General features: G+C 31.7%; 1 protein-coding gene across 1 annotated transcript; it reads right to left on the minus strand.

The window, feature by feature from the left end:
* Window positions 1-936: 936 nt before the first annotated feature.
* Window positions 937-4,193, minus strand: LOC109173574. The gene is made up of 5 exons (XM_019322816.1): window positions 3,345-4,193; window positions 2,173-2,951; window positions 1,724-1,921; window positions 1,469-1,643; window positions 937-1,131 (listed from the first exon to the last, which is right to left on the minus strand). The coding sequence occupies exons 1-5, from the start codon at window positions 4,191-4,193 to the stop codon at window positions 937-939; spliced, it is 2,196 nt and encodes a 731-aa protein (XP_019178361.1).
* Between the last annotated feature and the right edge of the window lie 10,626 nt (window positions 4,194-14,819).

Genomic DNA, 14,819 nt, shown 5'->3' on the forward strand with positions numbered 1-14,819 from the left:
GGAACTATAGTTTTGCAATTCTGGATTTATAGTAGTCATGCAATTATAGATTTGATACATGAAAAAAAAAAACAAAAAAAAAAAAACAAAAAAAGTAAAGAAAAGAAAAGAAGAGAAAAGAGAAAGAGGTGCATAGATCAGATGTAAATTGTTATTTAGCTATTAACATCATGCATCTACATTCACAAAATACAAGTCACATTGTCAATGTAGTTCACAAAAACTTTCTAATTGTTTAGAATTCAGTCAACATGTTGAAGAATATTCATTCAATTCTTCTTCGAAACTCTTTTGGCCGCTTGCAGAACCTCCCCCCTGACTTCATTCATTCTCCACTTTATGAGGTTCGCAGCATATTTCGCTCGCAATTCACACATGAAGCTTGCCTATAAACAAATAACATTAAGTAATTAGTCATTCGCAGTTTTATTTATTTTTAATGTATTTTGAAACTATAATATGTATGGTAGTCTTACATTCAAGCGCATATTTTTCTTGAATCCTGGCTGCCAGTCTTGTAGAGTCCCTCGGAATGTCTCCATATGACGGAGTACATAGATCCCGCAATCAGTGACGTTTTCAGTGTTTGCCCAGTCCAACTTAAGGTACTTTATATCAACTTTTTGCAATTTCACATACAAGGAGTGGCACTCGGCCTTAAGGTAACCACTGAATGCTTCAATCTGGTCAGAAAAGTTAGTTTAGTGTTGATAATGCTTTTATGTCAATAGATAGGTAATGGTAAGAATGTCAAGTTTTTTTTTATCAAAATTACCAATAAGTGTGGGCAGTTGCCATATTTGTCCTTCTCCGAAACACCAGCTGGTAACTCCTTGTTGTCAATGACCTGTACTTTATGTTCTTTCACATTGAAGCAGACCAAGAAGTAGTGACCATGGCGATGAACTGCGAAAAATATCTAATTCCAATTCAAAGTTAAAGCAATGTTAGTATTTTTTTGGACATGATAAAGTCAAATTGGACATGGGTAATAGAACTTACCAGATCTGCATCACTGATGTCTAGGTTCCCGAAGCTGGTTATTTCATAGCTCAATCTCTCATTGAAATTCTTCATTTTTATGTGAGTTGGGAGATCCTTCATCCACTGATCATTGGGATCAATTTGAAGCTGCACATACAAATGCAGGAATGGGTAGTCATAATCCAAATAATATTTGTTGAAAATGTTAAAGTTATACATACAGAGTTATATATATATACATTTCCAGAATTGTACAACTATAGTTCCATAATTGGATAACTATAATTCCATAATTTCATATCAATAATTCCATAATTGCATATAACCAATTCCATAATTGCATAAGTATAGTTCTATAATTGCATAACTATAATTCCAGAATTACAAAATTATAAAACCAAGGGTTCACAGGTACACATCCAGAACTGAATAACTACATATCCATAATCTAAAAACTATATATTCATAATTTGTGAACACTTACATGTACTAGGGTGGAGAAGTAGACCCGCTTTGTCTCCCCAACCGCACGGGGCATGTTCAGCAATGTAAAACGTAGGGACCAGACATCTAGGAAGCTGCTCAGTAGCTCACCGTTGCACATAGTTGCAAAATCATCCCTTGTGAAGTAGTAATCACCATATTTGAACAATGTCTCTCTACAATACAGTAAATAAATAAATATAAGAACATAAATTAATGAATAAAATTTAAGTAAAATTGGTGGATGGAAACATACCCTCCCGGGTGCTCACTTGAGGCTTCCAAAAATGCGTAGTTTGAAAAAACCTTTTCTTTGGGAGTTGCATTATTGATGGAGCCTTTGTTCTTATTCCAATATGGTGACCTCAAATGAAGCGGGATGTTCCTGAATTTGCGCACAGGTCTCTTTCTCACAGTAACATCCTCAACATCAGATTCACTTTCATCCATAGCCCTGTTGTCCAGAAAAAAACAGAGGCAGTTCATAACCCCACAAGTATAATTCCAGAATTGTATAACTACATTTCTATAATCTATAAACTATATGTCCATAATTTGAGAAATACATATCCATAATTGTAAAGAAATCAACGTCACTAGTTGAATAAGAATATATTCATATTAATCAAACTTAATATTCATAATTATTGATGAATTGAAAACCATATTTATAGTCTAAATCTGCATAAGAAAGCAGTAACCTACTTATCAAATTCATCAATCTCAGCAGCAGTTTGGGCAGCAGGGGTAGTAGGAGTGGTGGACTTTTCGAATGGCACTCTGATTAGCAATGGAGTTGCTTCCTTCTCTGTTGATACTCCTGCACTCCTCACAATGTTATCCACCAAGGTGTCCAAAGGCTGCTGTTGAGATGGTGGTGGGGTTGGTGTAGAGCGTCCAAGTAGCTCAAATGATGGGACTTCTATTTCCATTTCCTTTCTTGTTTTTTCAAAAGCTGCTACCAGAGAATCAACTGCTGATGTGAAGCTCTCACTTCCAAAGAAGATGTCATCCAATTGCGAGGCAGTTGGGCTAGGAGTCGGTTGAATTGTGCTTGCAGCACTCAGCATTGTTGATATTCCTGAAAAAGCCCTCTTCATGATTTCAACCGGGGCCCCTTGCTTGCCAATGTCAGACATGACCTGACCGAACTCAAGGACATCTGCTGTAAGCCGTTGAAGCACATTTGTTACTCGGTCAACATTTGTCAGAGGCACAGATGGAGCTGGAATAGTTGGTGTAGCAGCAGGGCTGGACACTGGCCTTGGTATTGCAGCAGGAGGAGGTGCAGGTCGGGGTGATGATGTAGATGCAATGGCAGTAGGTCTCTGAAATCGAGGGATAACTTTGCCCTTACCAAAACCCCCTGATTTTATCTCAGCCGATACTCGCTTGCGTACAAGGCTTTTTGTCCAAGCTTTTATTGCTGGGAATGTGCGGTTGACGGTCATGCCTCTGAACTGTACTCGGTCAAAGTAGAAGAGCTTCAAGAAGTACAGAAGAGTATGTTAAGGAATTGAATAACTACATATTCAGAATTGCATATCTATAATTCCATAATTGCATAACTATAATTCCATAATTATAAAACTAGATATCCAGAATTGCATATCTATAATTCCATAATTGCATAACTATAATTCCATAATTGGATGACTATAATTCCATAATCCATAAAGTACACATCTATAATTGATTAACTATAATTCCATAATTGTAAAACTATTATTCCATAATTGGAAAACCACAATTCCACAATTACAAAACTACACATCCATAAGGGCATAACCACACATACAGAATTGCATATTTATGATTCCATAATTGCATGAATATAATTACATAATTAGAACATTTTATGTATAATGGGATATTACCAGGATGAATACCATTGGACCTCCAAAGGATCTGGTAGGAGAGTCTTTGTAAATGTCATACGAATCAATTAAAGAATTGTACGTGTACTTGCACCAATTAAGTCTTGAGATTGACCGGATGTTGAGCAATGACTTGATAACTCGATAGTTGGCATATCTTCCTGTATTTCCCCGGAGCAGAGATGAGACAGCAAACACCACAAAGTCTCTCTTGAAGGCATCTCCATGGTCACCTCTCCTGATTATTTCATCAGGCATCTTTGTTGTTATGGGTGACCCTGACCTGACATTCCATCTTTTCCTCCACTCAGTCAGGACCTTATTATATGCAGCTGTAGAATTTTCTTCACTCTTTGTACCTTCCTCAACATCTCTCTTCCCCCGGGGGAGTCCCAAGATGTATTCAACATCCTCTTCACCAACATGTAGATGGTCACCATCCAATATGAAGTCTGATTTGAAAACATCAAACCTTTGCAGGAGATACTCAACAAGTTGTGAGTAATTGCTTGAAAATTGTAGGTGCAGCAGCCCTCCAAAACCCATATCAATCACAGCATCCTTTTGGTCATGTGTTAGACGCTGGACAAGGTCATACATTTGCTTGGGACCCATTCGTGTACTGAAGTAGTTCACATCAGGGTCCCGTACTCTCTCTTGCTTTTGTGGTGGTGCCCTCTTTCTTTTTACAGCTGCTGGTTGTTGCCTTGTCGAAGGCTCTGCTTGATCTTCCTGGGCAGGGGTGAGTTCAGCAGCTTGTGAGCTCAATACTGCTCTGGTTGTTCTCTTTTTTACAGACTTCACAAATTGACCAAGTGTAGAATCATCTGCCACACCTGACTGATCCATTTCTGCAAATAAAAAACATCAAGTGAGGTTAACAGAGTACTATATCCAAAACTTCATAACTACAATTCCATAAACACACAACTATACTTCCAGAATTGTAAAACTACAATTCCATAATCTCATAAGCATACCACAAGGCAAGTTATGCTAAAAAGGATTTGAATGCAATTTGGTGCACAGAGTAAGGTTCACAGAGTAATACATCCAAAACTGTATAACTATAATTCCATAAACGCATAATTATACTTCCAAAATTGTACAATTACAATTCCATAAGCATACCTACAAGGCAAATTATGCTAAAAAGGCATTGATGCAGTTTGGTGCACAGAGTAAGGTTCACAGAGTACTACATCCAAAACTCTATAACTACAATTCCATAAACGCACAACTATATTTCCAAAATTGTAAAACTACAATTCCATAAGTATACGCACAAAGCAAATTATGTTAAGAAGGCATGAATGCAGTTTGGTGCACAGAGTAAGGTTAACAGAGTACTACACCCAAAACTGTATGTCTACAATTCCATAAATGTACAACTATACTTCCAAAATTGTAAAACTACAGTTCCATAAACTTATAAATATACTCATAAACCCATAATCATAACCATGCACGTTAATAATCAAATAACTATACATTCATACAAGATTAAACAGTATAAAACCCTAGTTTAAAATTTCATAAATATATACTCAAAATGAATGCTTGTTTTGTGTAAATGCATTATGTATCAACGTAAAATGCATTTATACCTGTTATAGGATGATGATGAGCTCTGGTTTACAGAGAAAACACTGTTGAATTCGCAATGATCGGACGCCGGCGACAATAGCGACGACGAGTGTGTTTGAAAGCTAGAAAATTCTAAAGAAATGGTAAGGAAATGGAGATGATTGAAGCGTTTACGGAGGGTATCGTGTTGGAGAAAAAATGGAGTGCGGGAAGTGAAATGCAGTGGAGAAGAAACGAAGGAGCATTGTTTTATTTTTTTTAAAAAAAAAATATATCTGATTGGTGGAGTGAAACGGTGCCACTAACGGCACCGTTACTCCCTAAACGACGTCGTGTGGATCCGGATGCACCAAGTACGGTGCAACCGGATGCACAGCATAACGATTGTGTCAACCCCACTTGTTACAAGCAATTATTGTATTATATTGGACCTCAAGTATAAATATTCGTTCTCTACCTAGCTAAATGATATTTTCTACTCATTTATATACTTGTACTTTTGTAATCAACTAAGATTACTCAATCACTTCGACAATTGGACAGATACAATCAACATCGAACTGATCATCTGACTTGTACTATACTCATTGATACATTATATTTTCCTAATCCCCTTTATCATAGTGTAGCTCTAGACCTCCTAACTCTATTTTAATTTATACTATCATACTCGTTTTTCAAAAATATTTTCATTTTTTGATATTCAGTTGGAAGTAAACAAAAAGGAATGTATTTTTTCTTCTCAAAAAAAAAAATATTTTTTTTTTTTTAATTTTTCTCTTTTTAAAAAAATAACACGAATCTATAACAAAATGATGACTAAATTCAATCTTAATTTTGTGTTCAACAATTAAATTATACAATCTATTTATACCAAATAAATAACAAATAACATTGTTAATCAAGTGAATCACTTGAAAATTGATTAATTTCAAGACTTTTTAATATAATAACACTCCTCAATTAATATAGTAAACTTTATATATATATATATATATATATATATATATATATATATATATATATATATATATATATATATATATATATATATATATATATATATATATATATATTTATATATATATATATATATATATGGGGATACCCAATTACATCAAATGCCTCTGAGACTCGAACCTAATACTTTCCACATATGAGAGCAACATGGTACCATTAGACTACAAGATCCTTGATAATTACTATAGTAAACTTTGTGTCACTAAAATATTATATTAAAATTATTTGATGATATTAGATTAATTTTAAATAAATGGTTTCATTTTAAGTCATACTCAATTATTATTCGATTACGTATATAAACCCAACACACGACATAACGTCATACGTTAATCACGGGTAAAACGTTGAAAAACATTCCCTCATCTCTTTTTGAAACATATATAAAACTCCAAAGGAAGTTTCTATAGCATAGAGAATAATATAAAGACTTAAGAGGATGGGGTTTGGTCAATGAAATGAATCCACGTACGGCTCTTTTTACAATGGTTATACCATGGACCAGGGTTTACATTTCACTATGGACTCTGATTTATGTATATTTATATTATGACTTTTTGTGTATTGCGTTATGAAATTTTGTTCCTTATGAATATGAATTTTGTACTTGAAATAAATTAGTAATTGATTAATTGTATTTTATGTTATGAATTTATGTGTCTTGTGTTGTGAAATTTTGTGCCTATGAATACAAATTATGTACTTAAATCAAATTTGAAAAATAAGTAAATATATAACATGTATATGTGTTTTGTGTTATGATTTTTTTATGTCTTGTGCTATGAAATTTTGTACCTTACAAGTTACGAGTATGAATTATGTACTTTATGCTTGTGTTTTGTGTTATAAAATTTTGTACTTTATGAATATGAATTATTAATCTCGTTATTTCAATTCATGGTGTATAATGTTACGTGGACATGATATAAATTACCCTCTCTTTATGGCTCGGCTAACCATCCATCTAGCCATCGACCTATATATCTTTGGAGTTTGGAGCTGATGGTAGCCTAGCCGCATGCGTGTCAACCCAGCAGCTGGCTATGTGTTGAGCTGTAGTCCAATTGATGTAATTACACTAATAATTATATTGCTTTAGTTACACCACTTGCCACTAATAAAAGTTTATATTCCACGGAAACAGGTATGGAAAACACAGGTTTTAAACTTTTAACCCGAAAAGTTGTTTAGGGTTTGTTTAAGATGTGTCATTCGAACATAAGACTTTTCATTTGGAAGAGTCACAGAAGTTCATTGAACTACAAATTACTTGACAAAAAATAATTGACATATAAATCAAATATATAATGTGTATATTACTATTATTATTATTGAAGAATATAATAAAACATATAGTAGATGTATATGCATGATAACAATAGTAGACATGATAATATATGGAAGTTATAACAGTCATAGAGGTACGCTTGTCTAAAATATTGTATAGTACAACTTTTATTGCGTAATGTATAAAAAAAGCGTAACGAAAAAATGGATATAAATGAAGAATATAACATTTATTCACACTTAATTATTAGTTTATATATATATATATATATATATATATATATATATATATATATAATGATATATGGAGTCCTCCGAGTATGGTGGTTTTGCCACGTTTAGTTCTAAACTTTCAAATTAATCACCCATGATCTTTCGACTGTCAAATTGTTACTATCCGTGGTCCAAATTTACCACATACTGTCCTTCAACTTTTAAAATTTAACCAGTTATGGTTCTCCTGGAAGAGCTATGTGTGGAATTGTAATAATAGACTAATGAAATATTTTCTTTCTAAAATTACTTTTGAATATGCATCAATATACTAGATTAATTCATGAATGATCAATCAATATAAAAATAACATAGACCAAAGAAGCATTGACAAACATCAAACTCATAACAACCAAATATTAGAGTAATATTTCATCCGCTCCATACCTTATTTTGAAATCAAAACATAATTATTTTAAAAAAAAAAAAGTATTTTTCTCGATAATAAATGAAGCCACCGTCATGAAAGCATACTATCTTATCTGATCATGGAATTTGACTTGGGTGGATTGATATTTGTTTGTGTGACAATTATATTTTCTCAACTTCCTAACTTGTAATTTATTTTAATGTTTAACAATGTATTTAAATTGGGTATATAATAAGTCAAAGAGTGGGCAGAAATAGTCAAAAGGCATGGCTGGCAAATAATTGTGAGCTTTTGGGATTGGGTATAAACTTGTAAAACATAGGATGCCTTAATTAATTTATTTATTGAAAAAAACAAAACAAATAAGTTCTCTAGCTACTGCCAAGCACCTTGTACTCAAATGACATGTAGTAACCTCTCTCATGTGAGATGTCATGAGATCAAGCTTTAATGGATGCATTGTTGACTTTTTGTGCTTCATTAGGTTGAGAAAGTATGTTTGAACAGATACTACAATATAATAGAGTCAGTAACATTCAAAAAAAAAAATTCTCTAGCTATTAACAATAATTAAAGTTTTAAATTTAAAAAATTTCAACTAAATATTCAAACTTAATAAAATAATGCAACTAAGCTTTTTTATATCTTTTTTTTTCTGTTAACTTCAAGTTACTTGACACATTAGATCAATATTATTGTATATTTGATATTAAATAATAATAATAATAATAATAATAATAAATGTTTATTTTATAACATTTTATTAAGGTAGGGGCAATATATGCCACGTTTTGAAAACTGAGAGGCAACATTTATACCATTAATAACGTAAAGGTGACATTGATAATTAATATATTTGTGAGGGACATAAATTACATTTTTTCTATAATCATAAATCATAAAATACAAAATAATTTGAATTCAATTATTATTTTCATTTTTAACACACCAAATGCTCTTGTGATAGTGACAATGGATGCGGGTATGTGTGCGCATTGTGTCGGGTTGTGATATTAGAATTTTATTTTAAATATTCAAACTTTTGAGCGATACTTTAATTTTTAGATTCAATATTTAAAATGTTATTGAATAAGTTCACTTTAGGGTTCGTTTGGAAAGCAGGAAAATGATTTCTGAAAAATGAGTTGATGGGGTGTGAACCCCGTGGGCTTGGGTCCCAAGAAGAAAAGAGATCAAGCCCAAGAAAAGTAGAGTAAGCCCAAAAGAGATACGAGCCAAACCGAGGAGTCGGCTCGACCCAGGAGTCGGCGCGAGTGTGGGATCGGCACGGGTAGAAGGTCGGCCTAAAACTAGCCGTTAGCCCCTATTAAACTCCTAATTATCTACCCTTAAAGTCCTATTTACTATTTACCTACCTCATCCTAACCCCCAAAGTTATTACCCCCTTTTTATTTTCAATTTATTATTCATAATTCCCCTATTAAAACCCCTTGACCACTACAAATTAGCCAACGGCTACCCACATTTGAGGACCCATAACCCCCACATAAATACATACTTATTAGCCTAATGAATCCTTGTTAATTGCCCAACGGCCATATTCTTGAACTTGTTGCTATAAAAGGAGGAAAGGAGCAAGAGGTGGGGGACATCCATTCTTACATAGGGGGAGGCCACATATCACTCTTCTAAAAACACTCTCTCAAGGAAGACTCCATTCATTCATCCACACATGGGAGGACTCTCCCAAGCACTATTCCTATACACTAGAAGATCACTCTCCCAAGAAGGCTCAACCACTCTTCCACGCATGAAGAAGACTCCACATGAGAAGACTCCACCACCATTCCATCAAGAAGCATACTCCATCTCTCCATGTACAAAGTATAGCTCTCTCCCTACACAATATTTCCATATTACATATACAAAGTAGCCATACAACATGTACAAAGACACCTACGAAATACCTAGTGGAATTAGGCTTGGCACCGCCCAAAAAGGCCCGTGGTTTTCCTTCCAGTTTCCACGTACAAAAAGCATTGAGTTATATTTTTCTACTTATTTTTCTATAAGCCGCATGTGAAAGGTGAACCCACCGACCAAAGTTGTGTTGGACCTCCCTGGGCCCAAAAACCCAAAAACCAACATGAGTCATTTTTCAGAAAATATTTTCTTTTTCGGTGTTTGGCTGCACAACGGAAAATTGTCTTTGTATGTTTGGTTCATTTTTCAGAAAAATGATCAGAATTGTATACTTTAATTATTTTTATTTTTTCATTATTTTTTTCTTTTTATATTATTTGATAAGTTTTTTTTTTTTTTTTAAATTTTATGCTCTGTGTTTTTCTTCCTTAAAATTTTATCCTCTTTGTGTTCTTCTTTCCTGACTTACAATTCAAAAAACAGTGTAATTTAGTCAAAACAAATAAACACATAACCCAAAACAACCACCTCCATTTTTACACAAATGAGAGGAATTGATTTCACAAAAAAAAATACTGAGAGAAAAAAATAAAATAAAAACATACTCCCAGTTCATCACTGGTTTCCGTCTCCAGCCGGAAACCAATTTCCATATCGGAAACCTCTCTGGTTTTCGCATCGGAAACCAGAGAACTGGTTTCCAACTGCGGAAATCAGATCTCTATCTGGTTTTCGCAGTCGGAATTTCACTGGTTTCCGATCGAAAACCAGTTACCAGAGAACTGGTTTCCGACTGCGGAAACCAGATCTTTGGTTTCTGCAGTCGGAAACCAGTCATCGGAAACCTCTTTAACAGTCATGAATTTGTCGTGTTGATGGAGGGTGAAGGCGTGAATTTATCGTGTCATCGAAAACCTCGCAGTCATCAGAACCGGTGATGGATTTGTTGGCTTGTTCTCATGTTGATGGAGGCTGAAGGCGTGGAGATTGAAGTGGAGCGTGATGATGGAAAATGACTTCCCAAAAAAAAAAAAAAAAAAAAAAGGAAGTCATTTTTCAGAAAAGTGGGGTGATTTTTCATTGACTTTGAGTTATTTTCCTTTGACCCCTCTTTTCCTTGCCTAGTCAAACATCAAAAACCCGGAAAATGATTTCAAGAAATAATTTTCCGGGTTTCTAAACACACCCTTAGTTGATTTGAATAATCTTTTTTTTTTTTTTTAGTACTATTGACTCTGTTATAATGTAGTATCTCAACTTATTGAAGCACAAAGAGTCAATGTCATCACTAAGGTTCAAACTTGTGACATTCCATTTGAGAAAATCACAATTATGTTGCTAGACCACAAGGTCTTCGCCAGTTGATTTAATTGAAGAATTATTTCTTTTCTAAATAAATAAATTTGTAAGATAAAGAAATTTATAAGTATGATATATATGCGCTTTCTATTTTGAAAAATGAAAATTTTTAGAGGTGACAATGTATGAATTGAGAAATATAAAGAAATATAAGAAATTTTCATTCTTAATGACTCGCTAAATAATTGTAATTTATCTCTCTACTAATTTTTTACGCGTATTACGCGATTGAGATAATGCCCAATATTATTAATTTTTTAAATAAGAACTTTAAAGTATATCAAGGCAAAATTATATTGGAATTGTTCATGTATAGATAATTGAATGTTAAATTTGCGTATTTAAATAGACAATTCTAAGTTTACAAATGCAAGATAATATAGTCAAGATTGATTATAATTGTCAATAAAATAATTGTATAGATATGGTTGAAACCAAATACGGGACATAAGGGAGAGCAAATAAAAATTAGGACATAAAATATTAAATATATACTAATATTGAAGAGCTAACGGCTGATTGCCAAACAAAGACATTACGAGATAGTTTCACACCTCAATTTGTTGTGTGATTTGAATACTCTTTTTGTCAATAAATCCCCAAGTAGTTAATATGATTGGCTTAATTATATTTTGTTATTTTGTTATTTTTTAAAACAATTATTATTATTATTATTATTATTATTATTATTATTATTATTATTATTATTATTATTATTATTATTATTAAATATATGTATACCCTTAGGTCATTTTACATGTTAATCTAAACAGCTTTTTTCAAATATCTTTTTACCAACCGTTGATATAATTCGCTGGTCAAATTCGCTAATATAATCCACTAACGCTAATCGCTAACAGCTGATTGTCAAACAAGGACATTGCGAGATAGTTCTTGCTTCAATTTGTTGTGTGATCTAAATACTCTCTTTGTCAGCAAATCCCCCCAAGTAGTAAATATAATTGGCTTTATTAATTATATATTTTTTAATTTTTTCATGGTATTAATAAAATACTTGGTAAATAAACATATAGCATTATTTTGTATTATAACTTTGATATTTAATTAAAAATAGTGCACAAAAAAGATAATAGACAATGTAGTGAATATAATCAATTGATGAATTTGAATGTAAAGAATTTTTACATTGGAGAAATATAAAAACAATATAACTAATAAAATTATTTCTCTTAATTAATTTATAGATAATGAATAATTTTTTTTTAATAAAGACATTGTAGAGACAATGTAGCGAATATAATCAATTGATGAATTTGAATGTAAAGAATTTTTATATTGGAGAAAAATAAATACAATATAACTAATGAAATTATTTCTCTTATTTAATTTATTGATAATGAATATTTTTTTAAAAAAATAAAGTCATTGTAGACACATAATTCTAAATTAAAGAAATGCATATGTATTATTTTTTATTGTAGCTACTAAATTATTATTTAATTTAATAAGAGTAAAATAGAGTACTAATTATGCCAACTTTGATTGGGATGTGGTTCGAACATAAGACCTTTCTTATTGAAATCAATGAGTAAGTTAACGGTGAACTAACCGAAATTAACGGAAAAAGTAATATTTAACGAAAAAGTTAACGGAAAATCATATTCATTAAGGATAAATTAGTAAATCTTAAAGAAAAATTAAAATCTGATCAATCTGAGCGATTCATTTGATTAAAAAATTTGACCGCCATTTTTTCTATCCATTATAGGCCTAACTCTCTTGGGCTCTTATTAGTATATATAACTAGTTTTTTACGCGCATTGCGCGATTAGGATAATGCCCAATGCTTTTTTGTTAAATAAGTACTTTAAAGTATATTAAGGCAGGATTATATTGAAATTGTGCATGCATAGATAATTGAAGGTTGAATTTGCGTATTTAAATAGGTAATTATTCTCCCAAAGGTTGAGTCCCCAACCCCAAGGGCCCCCCACAGTCCGACCCGACAGAGCATTGTGGGAAGTTGTAAATCACGGTGACTCAATGGTTCAGCAGACAGGGCCAAATGCTGATACGCACAAGGAATCTGCCCACTTTGGACATAATTCCCGCACTGCCGCCGCTGAGGTTCAAACCTTGGTCTCTTCTATCAAATACTACCCACTAAACCATTGAGCTAAGCCCGTGCGAGTTAAATAGGTAATTCTAAATTTACAGATGCAAGATAATATAGTCAAGATTGATTATAATTGTCAATAAAATAATTGTATATGTATAGTTGAAACCAAATACGGGACATAAGGGAGAACAAATAAAAATTAGGACATAAAATATTAAATATATACTAATATTGTTTGAGGAGATTCCGACATTAGGATTTGTGGTTAAGTTCTATTAATACTTTAATATTAGAATTAGATTAATGGTGTAGTTATAATTCTATATTAGACTTTAATATTAGAATTAGACTAATGGTGAATTAACAGAAAAGTTAAATGGATAATCATATAATTAAGGATAAATTAGAAAATCTTAAAAGAAAAAAATTAAAACCTGAACAATATGAACCATTCATTTGATTTAATAATTTGCCCGATCATTTTTTCTACCCAATGTTAATAATTAAATAAATTCGCTGATCAAATCCGCTAACGCTAACCGTTAACTGGTGATTGTCAAACAAGGACGTTGCGAGGTAGTTCTCACTTCAATTTGTTGTGTGATTTGAATACTCTCTTTGTCACAAAATCTTTCAAGTAGTTAATATGGTTGGCTTTATTAATTATATTTTTTTAATTTTTTCATGGTATTAATAAAATACTTGGTAAATAAATATATAACATTATTTTGTATTATAACTTTGATATTTAATTAGAAAAATAGTGCACAAAAAAGATAATAGATAATGTAGTGAATATAATCAATTGATGAATTTGAATGTAAAAATTTTTACATTTGAGAAAAATTAAGACAATATAACTAATGAAAATATTTTTTTTAATTAATTTATTGATAATTAATAATTTTTTCACTGAATAAAGACATTGTAAGGACAATGTAGCGAATATAATCAATTAATAAATTTGAATATAAATAATTTTTATATTGAAGAAAAATAAAGACAATATAACTAATAAAATTATTTCTCTTATTTAATTTATTGATAATGAATAATTTTTTTTTTTTTGAATAAAGGCATTGTAGACACATAATTCTAAATTAAAGAAATGCATATGTATTATTTTTTGTTGTAACTACTAAATTATTATTTATATAATTTAATAAGAGTAAAATAGAGTACTAATTATGCCAACTTTGATTGGGATGAGATTCGAACCTAAGACTTTTTTTTATTGAAATCAATGAGTAAGTTAACGGTGAACTAACGCCAATTCTTAAAATTTTAACGGAATTAGTAACGGTGTGCGGGTATTTTAGAAAATTTTAGTGTAAAATTTAAATCTGATCAATCTTTTAATCAATCTGAGCCATTCATTTGATTAAAATCTGTGACCGCCATTTTTTCTACCCATTATAGGCCTAACTCTCTTGGGCTCTTATTAGTATAGTAGATAGTAGATATATATATATGTATATATAAGTAGATTATCGAATATTGTGGGTGAGAAATATAGAGTAGTATAAAAAACTTCCATTAAATGTTAGAGAGCATTTATGTAGCATAATTAAGTTGGTGCCATTATGTTTCCAATTACCGCAAATTTATTCTTCAA

The sequence above is a fragment of the Ipomoea nil genome, unplaced genomic scaffold (assembly GCF_001879475.1).
Source record: "Ipomoea nil cultivar Tokyo-kokei standard unplaced genomic scaffold, Asagao_1.1 scaffold0482, whole genome shotgun sequence".
Taxonomy (NCBI): Eukaryota; Viridiplantae; Streptophyta; class Magnoliopsida; order Solanales; family Convolvulaceae; genus Ipomoea; species Ipomoea nil.